The sequence below is a fragment of the Brachionichthys hirsutus genome, chromosome 18 (genome assembly GCF_040956055.1).
Source record: "Brachionichthys hirsutus isolate HB-005 chromosome 18, CSIRO-AGI_Bhir_v1, whole genome shotgun sequence".
Taxonomy (NCBI): domain Eukaryota; kingdom Metazoa; phylum Chordata; class Actinopteri; order Lophiiformes; family Brachionichthyidae; genus Brachionichthys; species Brachionichthys hirsutus.
The window spans coordinates 7,632,913-7,656,678 of NC_090914.1; the positions used below are offsets into that span (position 1 = coordinate 7,632,913).

The window sequence follows — 23,766 nt, forward strand, 5'->3', positions numbered from 1 at the left end:
CCGTTTTCTTGCATTCAGTTTCCTGTGAAATTTCAGAGGTGGGCTGACAAGTTCAAGCGTTTAGCTGTGAATTGTTCCCGTTTATTGTATAAATATACCTCCCAGATGAGAAGGACATGTTCCTGTGAAGACATAACGGAGAATTGATTTGGAATGAAAGTCTCCTTTCAGTTCAAGGCTGAACAAATGTTATGCCAATCGTCTGAGGCTTAATAAAGCCATGGCTCGGAATCATTCTCACGTTTAAAGTAACATTTTACCCTTTCTTCTCTAGACACCACAATAGCATTAAGCTAAACAGTTTTGTAATATACTTAGAGAAATATCAGTGTCTCATATTAACTTTTACAAGTGTTTCCAAATCATGGTTTTGTTTATTTCACTTTCCGTTTGCTTCATTTTCCACATATAATGCAGTCTTTCTTACACAAGTCATCTAAAGTGGGAATACGTTCATTGTAAGCAGAGCTCCTTGGTATAACGTAAGCCAGAGCCTTCTTCATTGTGCATTCTCATTGGGTGACCTGCAGTCATCATCAAAATTCACCAGGGCCTGACGTGACTCAGTCACTCAGCAGATAAGAGCCTGCCAGCCACATAGAAGATGTATTAACGCCAGGCGAGGAAAATATATATCTTGCCGTTTTAGCGCATAGACGACAATCCAATTTCTTCTTTCCTCGCATCCCTTCTTCCTCTTTGCTACGTAGGAAAGTAATTATTCTGCAGCGGGGGGTTTTCTTTGTTGATGGCAAAACAGGTTGGATTTTTAATAAACTATGATGTTAATAAGGAACAGGCCATTTAAAATTCCATTATCAGCGCAAAGTGTGTATTTTCATGAGAAGCATAGCCCACACCTTTTTTTTCTGGCTTCCTAAAGGCAATTGGCAAAAAAAAAACTGCAGAAGGGTTTTGATTTATAAACTACACTCGCAGTCAGTGAGAGGTCCTGTCACTCTGTCCATAGCATCAATTCTAACCTTCTGTGAAACAATATCTTTATTGTATTGTAATTAAATACACGGTAAGTTAGCTGAATATGTGTGCCGAGTGATGCACGTGGTGTGGTAGCAGGCGGTGCCAGCGTCCGTCACTGTGCCATTGTGTCTCTGTGTCCTCTGCCTCCATCAACGTCCAGCACCCGCAAATAGGCAGGGAACACATTTCATGTAAACTCATGCACACGCCTGCACACACACACACACACACACATACACACTCACAACTGCCCATGAACACTATCCAAGGCTCACTAGGCACCACTTAAAGGCTCCTACTTTGAAGCTGACACTCTACTTAGCAGTGGCGCCTAACAAAAGACAGTGTGTGTGTGTAAAATGTTCAACAAAGTCAAGTTCTGCATCGCTCTAACTTCCCTGTGCTTTAATCCTCCTCCTGTTTTGCACACAGGAAACCATTTCTGTTCCCTTCAGTATGAATTCCAAGTCTATTTTTGACAACTCCAACCTGTGTGTCCACTTCAACTTATCTCTGTGTGTGTGTGTGTGTGTGTGTGTGTGTGCGTGTGTCTCTAAGGAAAAGGTAAGGAGACGATGGCATGTTTAAATGCAGCCACATGGCAGATTATCAATTGTGTTTTTATTTAGAGCCACCGTCTTGCACCAAATCCAAAAACAAGGACGCGTCGCGCGGAGGGTTAATGTAATAATAGGAACGGTATTACACTGAAGCCAAATTAGGACTTGTCACACGATTGGCTGAATGGTGATGTCAGAATTTGTTGGAGCAGGAGAATGTAAGACAGGTGAGTCTATTGCTGGTAAAGTATGTATTTCTATTTTGGTTGACTGCAGCTGTAACATCATGAGGGAGGGGGGGGGGGGGGTGCTCCACTTTGTAATTATTAATAATAATATATGCAACTATAGATGTAGCTTATAATGGATATTGTTTTTGTTTACTCATAATAGCTGACAAAATTGTCATTTTGATCTATTTTCAAGCTACATTAATTTGAGAAACACGATAACAAAGGATGCCTTTAAAGACACCTCCTGTGTGTTTTAACATTCTGATTTTCAATTCATGAAATAATATTGATGTCATTATTAATGTTGAAATTCCATTCCCACTGTGAGGATTCCTTGTATGTCAATCACACATAATAATCGCACTTACACCAAGGTTAGTAAAATGCATCGTAATAAGTAAGACAAATAGGACCAGTTTGCTGCCGTTATTCGAATAGTTGTATTTTAATTGCTGCCAATTGCACTGATAGTGATCCACGCAATAAGAACATCAAGACACACCTATTTAAATTTCACATATATAATTAACTTGTAAGATAATATCATTTTCCCCCTCATTACCAGACAAACACAGTGATTGGGGAAAATGACAGCAGCTCACACGGGGTCACTCGGGAAAGGCGGCGTTTGCGTGCGATGTGTGAAAGGTGAGATCGACCCCCACACTTACTCGTGATAGGGATGATGAGCTGTGGAATGACGGGCAGGATCTTGGAGCCTCCGTGATCCAGCAAGTCGTGGATTCCTTGACGGGCAAAGAAGTCGTACGGATGAACGGTCTCACATAACCCATCGAAGAACAGAGGTAGGTAGTGATGGTAGTCGAGCTTCTCAATCTCCACCTGAGGACAAAAATTTACATTTATATTACAGACTGCTTTCTATCCAAAGAGGCCCACAAAGGGAGGGAGAGGTTAGAGTTCCTGTCCTTTGCTCAAGGGCATTTATTGGAACATTCTTCTTTGTTTACCGGTGGAACGTCTCTCCCTACCTACTAAAGCTCCCTCTAACTCACTCACATTCACACTTTGACCTGTGCATTCAGTCATATAAAAGTGCATAAACCTTTATAGCAAAAGAACATTCCTAGTGTTCTTGTGGAAATCAGCTCTTGCAATAAAGCTGCTTCTCATTCTCTGCCCTTCGTCTTTGTTTGTCCTTGCCTTTGAACAATATCTAAGGCTAAAGCTCCCTCTTGCAGCCATTTATAACCCTTGCAGTATGCACATTCATGCTCGCTCACTCACCCACCAACACCCACGCACAATAGCAGGGGCCAGCTGTTGAGGAAATCATGATACAGCGGCAGGTGTTAACCTGTGGCTGAAAATATCACCAGCTGTTTATACCATTCACAAGGACGTGCAGAAAGATGCACACAAATGGGCATCATCCGACAGCCGTCCGGCTACAGGTCACGTGTGGCGTCTGCTGTCGTCTGGTTGAATGTGTGGAAACTGTCCGATGCATTCAAGTAACACCTTTTGTGTTGTGTCCTAGATTTGGTGCGGAGGCAAATAGCCCACACTCTCCATACACACGCACACACACACACCTGCGTGAATATGTGCACTTAAGCATCATGTTGGGTCACTGCTCGGAGCTAAAATGACACCCAGGCCACGGTACTCGGTACCTTTGTGTCCCGAGAGCCAAGACTTCAAGGAAGGGCAGAATTCCACTGCCTCTTCCGCCGCCGGTCCTCCTCGACGCACAACCTACCCACCAGGTGAACGTCGAGACGGATAGCATGAGAGAAATAAATGGACAGATGGAGTGATGGAGGGATGGAAAGATGGCAACAGAGACAGAGAGCTCACACCGTTAGTGCTGACAGACGTGGTTGATTGCTTTGAGGCAATTTGCTGGCCAACCTTGACCTTTTCCTGCACTTGGCCAAGATCACCATTGTGAGTCAGGTTGAAGAAGAGAACAAAAAGCAAACATGGGCCTGCAGAGCTGGAGTGCAGAGTGGGAACAAGGGGCAAGAGAGGGTGAGGTGACACTAATGTGCAGATTGCTTACTAGGTAGTGGCAGTCGAAGGCAGATAGAGACACACAACGCTAGATGAGTGTTTCTTTTAAGCCTCAGATATTGATTGATGTTTAGAAAAAATAATTATTTGACTTGAATTTCTATAAATCGATAACTATCAAAGATGCACACGGGGACTGGCTTGAGATTCCAGTTAGCGCTTAAGGATGGGAACAATAAGCAAAAACTGTCATGCAGTCTTGCTGTTGCATAACGCACACATGCATGCAGACACACACCTTACCAAGGAATCTTAATCAGCGTCTATGGCGAGCAGTAACTCTTGCATCCGCTATCGATTGTCCGCCTAGGTTTGTTTGTGTGCCTATGGGAATTTCTCCCCCCCCCCCCCCCCAGGAGTCTGGGAAGTCAATGAGAGTGGAGCACGGAAAGACTATTGGCTAAGTAGCAGAAATTAGCCCTTGGACACAGACCTGCACGTCTCCTCTGGTCAACGCTACAACAGCAGCAGACGCACGGCAGCAACAGCAGAGTAGATGAGGCTAGGCTCTGTGCATTAAACATCAGCATCAGAAAGACCTGACAGGCACGGGGGGGGGGGGGGGGGCAGCAGGTTGCCACTTTAAACACACAATATGATGCGATTTGGCATGTGTGTGCATGGGGGGGCGGGTATATGCGTGAGTGGACATGATATGTGTGTGATGCGTGACTACGTGTGACTCCAGGGATGGAGGGAATATCACACGGGGACCGGACGGATGGACGGACGCCTGCTCTTAAATCCTAACTGGACTCTTTACTTTCTTGCTTCTTGGGGTACAATCTTCCCCCTTTCACTAATATCTCATCGATCAATTTCAATTATTTGATAATGCCGTAATGACTTGACCGGGTTTCTGCTAACACAAGTACAGGTTTCTGTATTTGGACGAGCTGGCAAACGAGCTGCTGTCATTTCAGGTTTTGAGGGAGAAACTGTCTTCCCATTGGTGCAACTCATGCTATGAGTCATTCATTACACAGTCACTGTGGCCAAACAAACATTGATTAGTTCTGCAGTTCGGAAAATGTGCATAATGAATGTAGAAGGCCAAAGGGAAAGCAGAATTTACTAATGATAGCATGTCGAGCGAGTGTAATAAATCTAAGAGATATTTACACTCAGGAAAGAGATGCACTAAAATGTGCAAAGGCAGGAGCCAACAAGCACTGAAAATAGCAATGCATACCACATCAGAATTCCTATCACTCATCTGTGTAATCCTGACTTCACAGAATAAGCAAGCATGTTGTTCTAAGGAACCGTGTCAGTCACTGAAACTAAATCTGTGGCCGGAAAAGGAACAACATAGAATCGACAGCAAGCTGTGATTTTACTGTGGAATACAGGTGGTCCACACTTAGCGACAAAGACTCAGTCGCTAAATGTTTTCGTCGCTAAACGAATCTCCCGTAAAGCGGAAACTTAATTGGCCAACATTTTCTGTGATCAAATTATTTTTTAGATTTGCATAATCACAGTCAAACTTGTGGCATCGTTGTTCCCTGATATTTTAGTTTTTGGTAGCGACCCGGAAAAACGAGTCAGCATACGACAAAACGCTCGGAACCAATTGTCGTACGTCCACGACCCATTGTACTTTAATATTTTGCACATGTAGCATAAAGAATACAGAATAATTTCTACATCCTAATCCCATCTTTTTTCCAAATCCACAGTATTGCCAAAGCTCAGTCACCACATGCATGTGCGATTAAGAGGCAGAAATATTAAAGAAAAAATAACATTCTGATTTTCCTTAGGGTCACAATAACAAGACTGGAATAGGGGAACGATGAGTGAGGGGATGTGAGGGGAGTGAGGGGGTGAGGGATCGCTATCTCCCCTGACAGCTGTTTCCATCTAACAAGCATGCAGGTTTGCACAATTCAAGGCATTACTCACAGAGTACATGGTGTCAATCGAAATGATACCCAACACACGCTGGATGAGACCATTTTTAGAGAGTCTAGTTCAAACACAGGACACAGTGAGTGATGAATTTTACGTGAGCCTGCGTCTCGCATTCACACATGTCCACACCACAACCACGCACAATGAAATGAAAAGAATTTTATTTGGCACACAGTCATGCCAGCTGGTCGGAATGGACCCGGAATGTGTCCAGAAATAAAACACCAATTGAAGCTAAGGTTTTGCACAGGGGGCTCTGTTTGTGATTAATGATCATGTTTTCCTGACTCTTCATATAAAACATGGTAAAAACAGTTCAGTGAATAGTTAGCGACATATTTTAAAAGTCTTTACCTTAAGATCTAGACATGCTCTCCGCCTCCCTTCAATGCCATCATCATATGTGCAGTTTGCATGTGCATGCGCTCACATTGTGAGATAGAGCTATTTCCAATGATCGAGACATTAAGTAAGAGCTTTTCAGCTACCGCTGCCGGTGTGATTGCCCATGTGTCTTGTCTACCTAGAAGCCACAGCTTCTGCTCTTAGCTTCCAGTGATTACAGCTCCGTAGACAAGCTTGACACCACACAAGCAGAGTGTAATCAAGTCAGAGAGACAGAGGTGTAAATCAACGTTTTCCCTCCAATCAGGCCCACAATCACACTCCCTAATCTGCAGCCAGCCATTGATGGGTTTGATTGATAGGATGCATTTGTTATCTGGCTGTGGGGGTCTGCAGGGAGCAGAACAACAAACGGGAGCAAGAGACAGAATCAGCTTATCAGCTGATTTTTTTACCGCTCCCCTCGTCGAGAGAGCTGAGCTTTTCCTCACAGGCTACAACTGCAGCGCTCCTCTCATTTATCATACAGAAGAATTAAATGTGGACACTTCAAAGTACTTCTACACACAAGGGTCCCTGGGGGCATGTGTTTTCTCCCTGTTTAAAATGGAAAGGGCCCATCCATCAGTGGTTGTTTGTGACGGAACCAGAAGGCACATGTGTGTCCACACAAGCATTCATTCCTATTGTACACACAAATAGATATAAGTCGGATTGTTCATGTGAGCTGAACAAGTCAAAGCCAGAGGAAAGATGAGAGGGCTGATGTTTTATCAGCAGGTAAACACCATGACTACCAGCATGGGTTTTTTTTGCATACAGTTTTCCTCATTGGCTTCACACAAAATTGTAAATCCACACAAATGTTAAAACATATACGTTCAGTTTATATGAGCATGTGATGAATGAGCGCAGTTTTGTGCATGAAGCTAAAATCAAGACCAAGACAAATATACTGTCCATTTAAGATAACAAGGCGGCTTTAAAAGAAACCTACTAATCCTATTATTTGTGCAAAACACACAAACACACAGATATACAAGTGTTTTCCACAAATTACAGTGTGCAAGACGGTTTATTGACATTAAATACAATGCCGTATGATTGGCAAATCTGACTTTCTCCATACTTGAAATGTAAAGGTTAATATGTTCAGAACTATTTTTTCAGTGGTGTGTAACTGGCTGAAACTAAGGACTGGTGTGTTTTCCATACATTAAAATGAGCCCGTTATATCTACCTTGAGGAAAAGACCCTCTTTCTGGAAGTTCAACATGTTTCTACAGTGACCCAGACACGAAAAACCAAGCACTATATTAACTGAGCGGGTACCGAAAGCAAGGGTTGTTTAGTTGGTCACAACATACAACCTTAGGTGGACCTTAGAATTAGTGTCCATTCAATAAGATTCTTCTTGTTGCATGCTTCGATCAAAAATCTTAATTCTGCAGAGGCACCTTGTTCAACCGGGGCAATCAGCAAGAACCCCAGCAGAAACACCACAGGGTGAAAACTCTGTAATTAAATAAAAATAAATCAGAGAGAAACTATTTTCAACATTTGAAATTCGACAAGTGAACCCATGCCTGAGATTTTATGTGGAGCATGCTGAACCGGTAATGCCCACCCTGAACCGTGGCAAAGCATAGAGAATCAGCAGCATCAGTAGGCAGCGTGATTTCAGGGCAAAGTCGTAGCAGCAGCAGCGGCGGCGGCAAAGAGCGTCTGTCAAGGATATGTCCAGCTCCTAATGGGATGTTCTTGTTGTTGCCGGTGGATAACTCTTATCCTGTGTTCTGGCCCGCAGATCAAAGGGGGCCTGGACTCTGGAGCTACCGGCGCCACCGCTCAGGTGGGGCATGAATATGCCTCTAGTCATGCCAGGAATAGAGGCATGGGACACATGTTTGTGGTGCATCAGCATACGGCGGATCTTTGACCCTCTCTGGTGAGATTAAACATTGATGTTAGAGTAAAGCTCTTTGCCAGGTGATGTCGAGTTACGAGTGGCGGCCATCCGTGTAGCTGATGGACCAGACATGATAATGGATTTGTGTGATGCATATGAAGATAGAAACAGGTTTAAGCACATATTCATGGGGTTTGCGTGGTTTAACGCTTTCACTCAAGGTGTTTGAGAAAAGGACTGAATCCATAGGATGATTATACAAACTAGAACTACATGGGATGAAACGCAGGCCGTGCAATATTGTAATATCCAACCTTCTTTACGGAAATGAATCCCATCCAGATCATTTTAAATCTATTTTCTGTTCGTCACGGTTTACATCAGAGATTTGGGTGAGTGTTGGAACTAATACTGAACATAACTGAAGTGTTTCATTTGGCGGTGCTTAGAGGTGTTTTAAAGCAAATAATCGCCGCAAGAATCAAAGCAGAGATAACTTGACCTTACTATAATATTGAGTTATTAATGATATAACTTTCCTAAAAACAGTATTTCTTATCTACACTTCAGCAGTCTGCTAAAATCATTAAATATTCCCATTTCTATTAGAAAGGCAAATTACTAGAGGGGTACAGAGCTGGGGTAAGGGATCCATTAGAGCAGGTGGTGGGTGGCATTACATTAGATGGCAAGGATGATATATGTACTGGGAGGACAAAAGGCCTTTCCTCCATTTAATGTTGTTCTTCTGGATGTAAGAAAATAGCTTTTACCCAACGATGGTGCACAAGGATTATGGTTGTGTGTGTGTGTCTACAAGAAACATTTCAGTGAAGCGGATGTAATTACAAAAGGAAATACAAGACATGTATCTTTAAGCCTCTCCGACCCACATGGAGCAAAGTCAGAGATTGGAAGGGTGCCATGGAATGTCGGGAATCTACCAGCAGGGGTGGCAACTGCTCTTTTTTCTTAGATATGAATTACCAGGTAGAGCATTTTGGTAAAGGTGGGAGTCAAGGAAGGCAGCAAGTAGCACATCCTTCACTCCTTGGAGGCATCGTCACGTATCACACCAGCGAGAGTGATTTGAGGAAGGTAAATAGTGCTCCTCATCATCAAATACCCATATTGAATTTTTTGTCAGGGAGGAATTAGGGTGAAGAGGTACAGTAGTAGCAAGTGTGGAGGAAATTAAATGGTACACATGACTGTAATTCATGTTGCAAAAACAAATCCTAAATAGCTGGGGCAGCTGACTGAAATTGCAAGAGGTCCAGGAAGTCAACATTATTTTTTTACAGCATAAACAATGCGAAAACCTCTTCATCTCTAAATTTGCATTGTAAAAACAATAGTTTCAGTCTCTAAAAACATCCTCAAAGGAGAATTGAACAGAGCGTTCTTTAAGCCGAACTGAGTTTACCAATCATTTAAAAATGGAAGAACTTCTATTCGAAAGAAAAACACATTAAACAACCCAACACACTGGCTTTAGCCTTTAAAATGAATAATAAAGTCAAACTGACAAAAATAAAATGCCTATATTACACAAAGATATGGTGTGCTGTATCTCTCCTCATTTACATTATAAATAAATCTCTTTCATGGCATAAGAACATAGAATCCTCAAAGGGGAATTAAATAAAATACTATTTTAGGCTGGACTGAACCCGACAGTCCCTTCAAATCGAAACAGACTAAAATGAAATATCCCAGCTCACACATATATTTATTAATATGCATTGTCAATCACCCCAGTGCCATATGTTGTAAATGAATACGTTCTGTGTGTAGAGACCGAGTACCTGGCCACATGTTGATCTGAGAAACTGCATGACTTTTGGGATTAGAGAGGGATTCTAAATGAATAGAAGGTTTTCAAATTGACCGCAGAAGTTTCCAATCAGTTTGAACATGAGGTGCCAAGTGTCTCTCACCCTGAAAAGATGTGGGAAAAATGTTAGCAGGCATTAAGGAGCTGTGGATAATCCGTATTGCATTTCAAACCTGCTATGAACATGTGAATGAACAGATGGACGGACTGATGGATGAAGGGCATCTCTACATGCCCCCTTTGGTGGAGGCATTACGAACATGGCGACAGACTGAACCCGATGGACGATGTCTTATCACTGCAGCTCTGTAATGGAATACTGAGCTGGTGTGCATCATTAAATGTTAGATTATTTCAGCTTCTTAATATGCACAGCTTTATAGTATAGTCCTGTAATTTAATTTGGCGATTTTCTGAAAATATTATCATCAATTATTATTTATCCTTGTTTGCTTTCCATTTTACATGACATAAATGTGTGTTTTATATTTGTGAAACCGCTGCCTTCTGAAGCTCTTACATTGTACACCTCTGGTTAAACGTTCGCCGATGCCGCTGTAACAATGTCAATATGAAGCACAACAGGTCCCAAACTCCCAGTTCACTTACAGCTGATTCAAAATGCTCGTCCTTCCACGGAGTGACAAAACAAGAGAACATCCACAGAGTGTATTTTGTCACCGGGATAACGTCCCGACCACCCCTGATGATTCACCCAAGGTAATCATCAAAATGGCTCTGTAGGAATCCGATGGATAAGGAAATGGGGGGGAAAGTCTGTTAAACAGAAAGAACGAGGATACACGGAGGCACCTTAGAATGAAATATGGCTTTTATAATTTCTTTCTGCTCTCCAGACAGGGCCGTCTGTCATAGGCAGGAAGGGGCCAGAGAAAGTGGGCTAAGTGGTCAGGCCATTTCTTGCGCCTTTTCCAAGCGGCTGAATAGATATTAGGATTTTACAGCCTATTACACATGGTAATTGCACAGCATATTGAATTTCAGGCAATTTTCTCACACCAACTGCCTCTTCCTTGCCCTCGCTTTCTTTAAATAAACACTACACAGTGGATAGAGTATCCATCATATACAGGGCTGTGATTTAAAGGTTGTTTATGACACACAATTAGCATCCACAGCATTCATGTAAATTCAATAACAGCACTCGACTGACTGCGTGGCTTACACTGGGCTTTAGCTCTCTAGATATTCATCTAAGCCAATTAAAGGAGAGGCGGGTTGGGGATGGGGCATAATCCCTGCTTGAATATTAAAGTGCACATTCAAGAGCAATGCCAGCAGAAGTGTAACATGGCTTGCTTGCCCATCAATCACCCATAATTTAGCAATATATGTTTTTGTTAGCACAAAATGAGATGCTAAGAGTATATTGTATAGTGTATTTCAGATGCAGTGTTTCCCCTCTACGGTATTATTACACAACTAAAGTGTCAAGTGAAACCCCCTAAATCTATCCTACTTAACTCACAGTAAAACAAACAAACTGTCATAGCTTCTATTAAAAATAAGTAACGCTCCTTAAACTATAAGGTACCTTACATTCGGTGAGCCACAACTAAACAGGCAAAAGACACGCTGCCATATTTGCGGACAAATTGAGCTTCTTGTCTGAATTGTGAGCCGTTTCCCAGCACGCATGTGCACATTTGATCTTTTGCTCCAGTAACATCCACTGCCACTTGCATCACATCTAATGGATATGTGGATTCCTTCTACCGTTCAGAAGAGAGACTTGATTGTTTGTCAGTTCCAGTGAGAATATAAGTCTGACATGTACGAGTTCCAAGCAGCAGCACTGTTTGCACTTTCCTTGCACGGCCGCCGCTTCGTCGCGATAAAGAGCAAAGCGACAAGACAGATTATAAAATGCTGATGGAGCACCCTCAGCTCTACCATTCATCAACATAATTAACCATAATCAGCACTATCCGCAGAGAGGTGGATGATGGAGGGAAAAGAACAGTGGCAGAGCCTGAAAACTCATTTAGTTAAACATAAAGGCAAAAACTGGAACAGGTTGCAGCTCTGGTTGAATACGTGACTTTTAAACAGCATAATATTACTGGGTTGGGTGTCCTGAAACGCCGAGTATCACCGAACAGACACATTAATGGTGTCGGTTGTGGAGTATCTCCACATTGGTGGTGCAAAGTGAATGATTTTTAAGACAGTTTTAACACCTACATCAGAAATCATCTTCTTTTGTGCTCCTCAGTTTATTTTTCCATCCATTTGGTTTATCTGATGTCCTTTCTGACACAAACCTACCCGTTTCTCTGGGCCTGGAATCAGCAAGTAGCTTCTGCTCCCCTAGCACATTAATAAAAATGTAATTCAGATCTCCGCTGAGCAGAAAGAGGAACATTATAGTATAACTACATACTGCAAAACTGATTAAAATCCAGACCTCTTATTAGTACTACTAGGTTTTGCTTTGTTTTAATTGTCTCCCTAAAAGGTTGCAGCGTTGCCCCATTTAATTAGCCCTCCATATGTATAGAACGCTTTTCGTGTTATGGGCTTTACAAGCGAGTCGGCCCAAAGCCAATCACCTGTGACCCTGACCTTTTCAGGAATTAATAGAATTACCGCACATTGAATGGCATTTAAATAAACACATAAATGGAAAACAAAACAGAGAGAGAGAGAGAGAGAGAGAGCACAGGAGTGTAATTGCCATAAAACCCATAAGACACATGCTCCTGCAGGACGCAGCCTCAGTGAAATATAGGGTGATGAGGAAAGGGAAAGGAGGAGTGATGGCATGGCGTTTGTTTGTGCACTGGGGTACAGAAAGAACAGATTGAAATAGGAGACACAGGCTAGCATTTGTACGTGTTAATTTAGCCCCGTTTTAATTAGCTCCTCTGCCGGAGCGCTGCATTAGCAGAGGGGACTTGCAGGGAGCCCTGAAGCTCTCTGCAGGCTGGCAGACTGAAAGAGGTCAGCAGATTGGCATGTCTAACTCCCGCCTGTCTAAGACCAGCAGCCGGCCACATCGCCTACCGCTGTTCTCCCCACCCAAAGGTAAAAAAAATTCATTTCACGACTGGCCAAACAATAACAAAACACATATACTTAGTCATGGCACTTTATTAACTGCTCTTCTTTTTTCTGCTAATTTTCTGTCCTCCCGTGCCCTCAGTCCAGATTTAATTAAATCACAGTTAATTTTGCTCTCTTCTTCGTAATACAGGGACAAAATTTGACAGCTACTGGATAACGTTCCTGACTGTAGCTTCGTAAGGGGCAGGCTTCACTTAGTCGAAACATGAGCTAAAGCTGACTATTATTAGTTTCAGTCTTATTACAAAAAAAAAAAAAAAAGAATGGAGACATGCCTCGCAGAGCAGAAAAACAGTGCACGCCGTGACAGAATGAGCAAATATGAGTCTAACTGCCTTAGTTTTCTGAGAGGATTTATGACATGGTGTTCTATTATTTGCAGCTCGGATTACTGTCATATGCTCTCCTCTGAAATAAAGAGGTTCCACACCACACAAAGCCTTTAACACAGATCGTAAGGATAGCTATACCGGTTCCTCGTCTTCGGCTTATACAATGATGAGTTCGTCACCGTAAGCCTGATAAACCCACTTACTGCTTCTGCTTCGCCCTGGCACTTGGTGCATCAAGACAATCAAAAGGTCAAGAGGACATGTCCATTTTTACTTTGTGACATAAGCCTGATGAGCGCCCCCCGTAATATTTCAAAACTAAAAGCGTGGGTAGATTAAACTACCGACAGATAGAAATAGGCCGGGGCCTTAGGACGCCATGGAAGAGGGTCTCCTACCTGACTTTGAAGACAGAGAAGGAAGATGAAGGGCTTGCAATAGAGGGGGCTAATTAGCATTATTGTGCAGTGCAGAGAGCCCCCCCCCCCCGTCTACAAGAAACTGCCTGGGGAAGCATGCAGCAGCCGTCACAGCTAATGGGAGCCGTTGTGTTTACCGTCCTGTTAATTAGCAGGAACGTGGTGGGGTTTTTTTTTTTAAAGATATTTTACATATAAGCATATAAAGATATATAGAGTGTGAATTCAAGGATGATGTGCATACAAGTGAACGGGAAGCTGCAGCCGCCCACAAGAGTAAAGGAGCTTCTTTAAAGATGACAGTCACTGCTGGTCATCCTGTTTAAAAACCCTTCATTGAAGATTTATATGCATCGCAGAGGAGTAATTGCAAGGCTTGAGCAACATTTCCTGAAGCCGGAGGTTAGGTAACGCTGCTTCCACTTGAGTTTTTTGATCTCCAAACTTTGATCGCACAGAATTCAAAGTTGGGCTGTACAAATTGATTAGAAAAATGTCCGCAATATGATTTCTATATGGTTTTCTCTTTTAATCTCCTTTACATTCTAGTGGCCTAGTTTAAGAAATACCGGTAATTAAAGACTTATTGTATAACATTAGGTGTGTCTGGAAGAGATTACTTAAGACAAAAAATAATACAAATAACGGAGATTTAAACGACAGATATCTAAAGAGCTCGAAGCCCACCTGAATTCTATTTTTTTTTTTTTTTTGCTCGAAACCATGAAGACAGGAAATGCTTCAAATGTAAAAGCTGGGCTTTCCCAAAAGGATCATTGAAAAAAAATCTAATGTGCAAAGTATACTTTCATCAGCTGAAGGAACAGTTACAGTAATTATTCTTTCCTTCATTAAGGATGATGATTTGATTCATGCATCAGTAGGTGTGCACACTGGTGTGTGTGTTCTCTTTGCATTAAAATGTGCATCTGTGGAGCCTGTATTATTTGTGCCATTTATCTCTGTGCTGCCTGCGCGCTGATATTATATACAGCTGTTAAAGTGGCAGTTCTTTCATTTCTGTAGCCTAACAGTGTTTGTTGCATCTGCTGCCGTATCCGTGGCTCTTAGTGATTGTCGGTCATGTCTGTTTGCTTGAGAGCGATCCCACGCTTGTCCTCTTTTCTGGTTAATTGTTGTGAGATTCTGCTGAGGGAGACCCTTTTTTTTGCAGTATTTGTCATTTTTGTAGAATTCACATGTTTTGCACCGATCACAAGTGCGGTAACTTCACTTTAATCTGTCAGTTCCGTTGTTCTACTGATGCATTTTCTGGAGGTACTAGGGCTTCAATTTGTTTATTTATGTTTTTTGTTGCTTACAATTACAGACAGAAAAACACAAAGAATGTTTTCTCAGTTTGTCATTTTTGAAGATACTGCTCTCTCAAGCAGTACTCCCAAAGGTAACAACACAATCTCGGGTTAATAAACTGACCTCATCTGTTTATGCAATAGAAAATACATCAAACATTTGCATCAAAAGCTCAGTTATATTATTTGAGCCTAAAGGAAGTCAAGCAAGGCCATCCTGCAAATTTGGTTTCCTCATATGTCATGCTTTCACGGCGCCTACAATATATATCAAGGCTAAACATACAGTTCACAGAATCCACCTTTTTCTTTCATATCTGATCTCCAGAGGAAACGGGAATGACCCATCATTTCAATGATTCATATTTCATCCGGCTTCCGGGAATGTTGGACACAAAAATAGAAATAATGGACATCTTGCATGGTCTTTCTTTTTCTCTCATCACCTCTCGTGCAGAACCTGAAGAGATTCCTCCCACACATACACACACACACCGTAGACTGGCCCTGACCAATATCAGAAGTCAGAGCTAGCTCCAGGCCTCTAATTGGCCCCATTCCTCCTCCTCTTGTCTCTCTCTTTGTGTTCACCAAAGCCCGAGCCATGCCGTCGAATGAATGTTTCTGAAAAGGGTACACATACTGAAGCCTGCACTTATCCAAATACAATAACTCTCCAAATATAACCAAAGAGAAAAGCAAAGGCCGGCGACTTGAAAAGTGTGTGTGTGTGTGTGTAAGAGAGAGAGAGAGAGACAAATGGCGTGGGGATGAGATGGCGAACAGAGACAGACGGCGAGGGTGTGCTGCAAACTGTGACGCATGAAGGACACACACACTCTGTCGCATGCATCTCATGGCCCCACAGAGACGGCTGTGAGTACCAGACCCTTCAAATGTGATTGTGGCATGCATCACTTGGAGCCAATACCCTCCAGTTGTTGTCACGGCTAGCCAATCAATAAGCTTATTGTTGTAATGCATACAGCCAGAAGTTTATGGGTGCCCATGTGCCGCAGTGTCTAGCTACTCGAGGTCTGAAACTGTAACTGTTGATTATAAAAGACTGCTGCTGCACTCGCTCCCTCTGCCTCTCTCTCTCTCCCTGCATTCTTACATCTACCGCAGAGCCAATTTGCTAATGGCTGCATCAACCTTGTGATTTACGGCAGTCAAAGACACACTTCGAGTAAAATGCACTAAATGATTTAAGTTTGCAGGCAAAATTTACATTTGAAAGCCCAGCCCATTCTGGAGAGTGCTTCACATCAAATATGCAAAGTTGATTAGGTGGTTCATCAATTTAGTGGCTCTAAATCACTGTTCGAGGCCTCTCAGTGATATTAAACTGTATGCCTTGTCTGCGGTTTGTGTCTATTCCTGGATTCAGTTGCCGAGATGGAAATTAAAAGAGCTATGAGGACGGAAGGACTGCAACAAAGTCTTCACCGTCTGGTAACTTCACTATTAAATTTGCCTCAAGGTTAAGACCGCTTCTCTGAACAGCACTGGATATTTCCACTTGAGTAAAAGTACTGTGTGTTGGATGCTGAAAGCAGAACAGACAGCCTGTACTCAATTATGGGTTTTTTTTGTGGTATTTTGTGTAAACACCAGGACAGACAGTCGGTTCAATCTCCAACTTGCACAGGAATACCACATCCACGGATCCTTCTATGTGCCGGGTCTTGTAAACCCATGTTGGTACTTTGTTATTACAGAGACAGACCCACAGAAGTATCTGAGCGTCCCCAAGGGTGTCTGGCTGCTGCAGAAACCAGCTGCTTCATAGAGCCAAGTGACTCTCTCTCAAAAGAAAAAAAAAACCCCAGTCAGTTCACGGCTGGATGTGCATTTGACTTTTCTCACTATTAGTACACTATGAAATGCGAACCACAGCAAAAAAGATGCTTTAAGAATCTGATAGTTCCTCAAACAATGCTTCGTGGTGCTTCTACTAGCTCGCTCTTGAAACACAACTGTACATAATTTCTTGACCTTCTGATTGCTCAAGGATAGCTTAGCACTCGCCAGGGTAGAGGTTGTTTGCCCTCTTTGCTACAGACCCAAACATTACAAATTTAAACATAACATTGTTTATGTGAGCGGATAAATTAGAACACAGAGACCGTTTCTACTTTGTGCTGATGTGGCACAAACAAGGTGCAAAAATTGGGTGTAAATGAATGTGGTAAAATTAAAAAGAAAGGAGAAAGATTCACATATTTGTGAATAAGCTGAAGCAGCATGGAAGCAAAACACAAAATCCATCCAGAGCTAAATGCAATGCAAGGCGATTGTAGATGGATGGTTAATTCCCCTGCTGTAATGGTAGACGCCTGCAGCACTGAGCCACTAATGAGTACTCAGCATTTGCTATCCAAAGTGCTGTTGCGCAAACATGGAAACACACATTTGAGGAAACAAACGAATGCTTTGCTACGACCCAACCACATGGGAGATCAAACGGTGATTGGACGAGTGACTCTGTTCCTTGGTCTTCATACTGCTCCATTCTGAAAGGCTTGATTAAAGCACAGGGCTGCAGAGACAGTACCAAAGGCAATTTTCCATGCATTTCCTTTGGCAAAAGAGGACCCCCATTGTTCGAAACAGAAGAAGGAAAGTCTGTCAGTGGCTTCAGATAAGATAGAATACAGTGCTCCCCGCCTGTGTTGTAATCTATAGCAATGAGTTTTTAGCTTAATGGGAGTCTGACCCGCAATAGAGCTCATTGGGAGTCAAGCAAAGAGACAGAGAAGAGGAAGGAGGAAAAAAAGGGCTCACAGGAGGGCAGGAAAGGGAGACAGGAAGAGAGCAGGATGAGGAAGATAGAGAGCGAGAGAGAGATGGTGGCTTGAAATTTTCTGACAATGAAATGTCTCCAGTAATTGTTCCTGCAGTGATAAATGGTGTCCCATTGTACAGTGGGTCTCCTTGTCCTTGGGAGTCAAAGAGATGACGAGAGGGGAAGAGAGCAGGGAAGGGATGTGTGTGTGTGTGGGGGGGGGGGGCGGGAATGGACTGGCGAAAACACCATGCAACTTGGCTGGGTCTACTGCAGGTACTCAGCTTTCTGAAGGTGATGATGGCTGTGTGTGTGTGTGTGTGTGTGTGTGTGTGTGTGTGTGTGTGTGTGCGTGTGTGTACAGCATATAGGGTTGGTTAGATTGACTTTTGACATGATAAATCACCAAACCGCACCCTTTTGTATTCAAAGTCAGCATTTCAAACAACTTACTAAATTATCTAATTGATTAGTTGATACCGACCGGTAGTTACCTTTGCATTTCCCGTCGCTCTTCAAGTGATCGGTACAAAATTACTTTATGATATTGATATGGCATTTATACAATCGGCAAACTGGAATTTTGGGAGAATGGAAAACATGAGCGCATTATAGGACGGCACAAGCCAGTCGTCGCTACGGTTATCAACTCTGGACAAATCTGACCTTCCTCCTCCTCTCCGTCGCAGATGCGCCGTCAGACGCCGTTTGACTGAGTGATTTAATATGAATCACTACTGTTCAGCTCAGACGTAATGTGGGCGGTACGCATCAAAGCACCGAGCTCGGAACCCATCCCTAACATGCTGGTGAAACGCCATCGTCTTCCCTGTGTTCGCCTGCGTGTCCATTGCAGCACGTATGTCAAAGCATTTCTGTATGCAGCAGTGTTGTGAGTGGTGCTCCTTCCCCTGGGGATGAAGATGACAAAATAAAAACCCATCATAACACTGCAGTAATATTCCCTTGACAACATGCTCACAGCACTTTATGGCCCAGAGATATTTTCTGAAACCATCTGTAGAAAAGATCATTTACCGTGACTCGGTCGACAACATTTCATATTATAGGCCTAATCTTTTAAAGGGTCGTTCCTGGCTGATTTCTGTTTTTGCTCATTGTTGACATGGATCACTTTTGTAATGACACTAGACGAGAATTATGGTGGAGCTTCTCATAGATTATCAGTCATTAAACTGTTGTACTATGATTTAGACATGTAGCATCTGCTGAGATTGTAAATAGACAAAATATATGATTTTAAATAACCCAAAGAGAACCCACCCAAAAATATCAATATCATTGTCTTAAATGAGGAGAAGTCCTTTCATGAAGGCTCTGCGTACCCCTCCCCGATCATAAAGATGGCCAGTTTCCAGTTGCAGGGACTGTGTCGAACATTTGATGTGCAACATACCTTTACTCTATCCCATCTGACGCTGAGTTTTCTGCTGAGTCAGCTAGGCAAAGAAGGCTCAATGTGGACACTTGTGGTAACGAGTGAAACACGGCATTTCTAAAAAGCAAATTCAGCTTCCGTCTTTACCAAGTCTGCGTCTCGCTGATAAGCCTGTAGGTTAATTGGCAGTTTGTCCTATGTTGATTGGCAGTCGTGTTAAATTTCAAAAGAGGACGGAAAAAGTAATAATGGCTGAGATATAGTTTTAGTAAGCAGAGTGAGAAATAACTGAAAGGAGAGTATTTCAATTACTTTATGGCAAGAAGAAACAAGTAGTGTTGTGAGTCACATTTATCAATGTGGTTCAGAGAGAGGACGCCGCTTTTATCACAATGGAAGGAGCAGGGGAAAAAAAGCTGTGCACGCTAGGAAGGGATTGTGAAAGTGAGAGGCAGAGGACACACTATAAATGCTAAAGACAGAAGAGTCTTGAGTTGCCCATGTCATGCATTAATCACTGGTGGTCTGTCTCCAGCATACAAATGCTTGATGATGATCATCCGGCCTTTGCATTGCGATCTGACGCTACAGTTGTGACACAAACGTCACATAAACTGTTCACTTTTAATCTTCTTGCTTCTGTCATCCCCACGTTTTCTGTATCATCATCCTCATGTTCTCTGATAATCAACCACATCCTTCCACCCCAACCTCCAACCCCCAACAACATGCACGTGCACAGACATTCGTCTTGTCTTCTTCCCACCCCTTCTCTGGTCCCTGCTACCTTGGACAGGTTCATGCCGGGCAGAAAAGCAGGTGGCTGAAAGTAAAAGGTTACACTCATTATACAGATTAAACCTGTAAATGCCCTGCCATTGGTGTAATCGATGTGCCACTTCATTGCAGTGACTTATTGATCAATCTTGTTCAGGGGTTGCACACACACAGTGCATCATTATAACTTTAGTAGTAGCAGCGATTGCATTTAATGACTCTGCTCCACCCTTAAAGCATTGTCATATACGAGGATTACTTCAAGTTGCTCCAATGGTAACTAGCATACATTAGTATGTAGGTATATTGTCATTGCTCATGTAGCCACCACATTTATTTCATAAAGACCCTTTCTTTAAATAAGGGTTTCATTAAATACAGACAAACACAAATATTTTCAAACTACTTACTCAAAGAATTCTGTGCTTAAGAGAATGATCCAAAATATGAAATATGGATATAAATAAAAGCACAGCACCTGAATTGTGTTAAACTTTTTAAAAATGTAAACATAAAACAATTAACACGGTTCTTAATTCCAGACAACGAGAATATAAAGGCTCAGCTGACATTCAGTCCAGTGTTATCAGAGGACGAACGACAGTGACTCCATTCTGCCCAGCTGAATGGAGATGCAGTCGGCTCCTTGAAAGGAAACCCTTTACTGCAGCGTAGGAAGAAAGGCAGAACAGCTGCCATGCCTGACACGATGCCTGCGCCGCCCAACCCACAGATTACACCGACCCATGGCCACAAAGAACATCAATTTGTGGGTACAAATAACACAGCTCGTCATTCCCCACATTCAGGGGAGCACTGGCCACCCATTGCTCTTCCTGAGAACTCCTCTGTCTGCTATTGTGGTCTGAAGGGAACGGCATCAGGGTGCACCTTCGGATTGAAAACATAATTGGTTTTGGTAAGTAGATAGCTGGAAGTTTGAAAGTCAGAGTTTGCTTATCATGCCTGCACACCTGCACACTGCATGCTGTCTTTGTTTCATGGCACCTCGCTAAGAAGCCTTGATTGCTAGCGAAGCAGATCAGATTGGTTTCGAGCGCCGTTGAAAACAGGTCTGAATACGCCGAACACTGTAAAAGTACACTTCACTAAAGCATGCCTACATTTCAACGTTAGCATCTTTAAATCTGACCTTTGGATGGTGTTTCTGCTCTTTTTCTGGTCAGTCACAGAAAGATGTGAAAACAGAAACTCATACAAGTTACCTCAGGGAGCTACAGGAATAACAAGCCAAAGTGAAAAAGACTGGAATCTCTCGCCTGTTGCTTAGGGGCGAATCGTTCATGTTAGGAAGCTTTTATTTCAACGCATCACCCTCTCCCAAAGGCACGGCATCTACCATCCATCTGTAAACCGCAGGTCTTGGAGCAGCATCAGCACAGTGCCACAATGTCGAGAAATGCGTCACTTGTAAATCGCGACTATTTGAAGACTGAGCACAGTGTGTGGTATTTGCCACCATTGTACAGTAGCATGCGCCTGTAGTTTTGGGAGCCGCGTTAAAGTCTCCATCACCACCCATTGCGTCCTCACTTTCAGTTACGGGTGGAAACAGATGAAATCGCGCCCCCCCCCCTGTCTGACAAATGCCATTGCTCCATGGACTGTCCACCAGCAAAATGCAGCTTCCCGAAGGGAAGGACGGGAGCAAATCGCCTCCCACTGCTCCAATTACTGAGCACGCTCATCTCACAGAGGAGCTGCATTCAAAGCCATGGGAGGGGATGGAAAAACAATAGCTTGTGTGAGGGCAAATAATGATGAGGTCAAGGGTAAGATGACATCTCGGCTATCCGCTTTAATTTGTTATTTCGCTATAAGTGAGAGTTCGGCAGGCAGGTCATCGATGTCGCTAGGACGTTGCTGAATAATTCAAATAGTTAACTGGCAATATAGTGTGAAGCACTTTACATAGAAAATCTACAAGAGATGCGTTTTATTTCAGGGTCGGGGAAAGAGACGAGGCGGTGATTTTATTTAGTCCAGTAAGCTCTCCACTGGTTTTTGGCTATTTGGAATTATACGTCCAGTACTCGTTCAGGGAATGAGAGCGCGATTACGTTTTAAGAATAAAATCAAAGTAAGAGAAGGAGGGGGGGGGGGGGGGGGGATCTTTGTTAGATTTAAATGCTGCACTATGTTCTCTGTGACAGGCTAGTGGTAATTTATTGCCACAGCCATTACAGTTATTAGAAATCTCACTCAGGAAGACAAATAGGAGCCGGGCTCGTCGTTGGTCTTCCGTCAGGGCTGACAAGGGAGACGCGGCACTCCTGGCTATTGACTTTTTAGCACATAAAGCCAAGCTCTGCCGGCTGTATTGCAGTTCAGAACCTAACTTAATGGCAATGAGCTTAATCACTCTCAGACTTGGCATACAACTTTTCATTATTTCCTTACAAGAGGAGGCGCATTCTGGTAGTCAGCGAGATGGTTACGCCTTTTGGATTGGCTGTTTCAAGTGCAGAATTCTTCCCCCCCCCCGTCTGACGGATTAACATTAATCCTACCATTTATAACTTCTATCACAAAGAGCCATTAAGAGAGGCCGTTAGGAGTGTGTAAATGGAAGCCATTTCTTCTGTATGACTGGAAGCATCAAGGAAAGCGGAGGAGGGAGGAGATTTGAGACAAAGGCACGCGCTTTTTCAATTTCAACATTTCTGAAGCCGATGAGTCATATTTCACTCAGTGGCCTGGAAAGAATGACAAATGTTTTTGGTTGTTTTGCAGCAATTGAAAGTGAACGTTGACAGGGCTATCAATGAAGACGTTGGCCCAACTATGACACTGTCTGGGGCAACACATATGGGAGGTAAAAACAAAGTTTGAGAAAAGAAGAGGACATTAATGTTTCAAGTTGGGTAGCATGAACAAATAAATGTAAAAAAAAATAAGGTCCACTGGTAAATCCACAGGAAAATCTGCCCAGCATTTGGGAGCATATATGTGAATGGGTATCCTCTTTAAATGCAGTAAAGGATATTGTATTGTACTTGAAACAGACGTTAGATAAAATGACCAGAATGCAATGTCTATACAGGGAAGAAGTGAAAGTAGATAGAAAGTCTTGTGCCCTTACAGCGACGTATTTCTGAGAGGCCACAGGGCGTTGCGTGGCTGCACTGAATTGCAACTAGAATGTCATGTGAAGTGGAAAGCTGGATACAGGGGAGTAATAGTGATGATCACACTGTACCGATAGCTTCCACGGTAGTTTGTGACATGTTTGTTGGTTTAATAAACAGCGCAGTGGCACTTTCAATTACCTTGTGTCAGGAAGAGGAAAGCCAACGGCATTGCACAAGGAAAATTGCGACATTTCAAATGCATTTTTTCTCTTTTCTTTACTGGGTACAAAATGATTATATTCTTGAGAAGGCAAAAAAAAAAAATGAATGAGGAAGGCTGGCATATTGTGACAAAAGCATCCTCCTAGGCCTTTATTGAAAATATGTATTGGTTTAGCCAAAGCTAAGGGTCAGGGCACAATGGGGTTAACGGCTGTTCTCTGACAGCCCAGATGAGAAAGTGATGTGCACAGTGGGAGGTCACTGTGTCAGACCAGCAGCATTGGGGAAACCAGCACACTTTATTTAACTTTACAGAGCATCCACATCCTGCATCCCTCTCTCTCACACACACACACACACACGCACGCGCATGGTCTTGCAGGGCTCCTCGTCTCCCACAGCCCTCCTATGAAGCCAGAGTCACTCTGACTCATTAGGGTAATTGAGACAGGCCCTCCTGAGACTAAAGAGCTGCTGAATTGCACCCACTCGCGCATTTAAAAGACCACTTAATCAAG

The 23,766-nt window shown here is 42.9% G+C and overlaps 1 protein-coding gene across 1 annotated transcript in view; it reads right to left on the minus strand.

Moving 5' to 3' along the window:
- Positions 1-23,766, minus strand: part of pacrg (PARK2 co-regulated) — an 84,745-nt gene that overhangs the window by 38,226 nt on the left and 22,753 nt on the right. Inside the window, exon 3 of the mRNA XM_068752268.1 lies at positions 2,446-2,617. Within this exon, the coding sequence (XP_068608369.1) occupies positions 2,446-2,617 (172 nt within the window). The remainder of the gene's footprint in view (positions 1-2,445; positions 2,618-23,766) is intronic.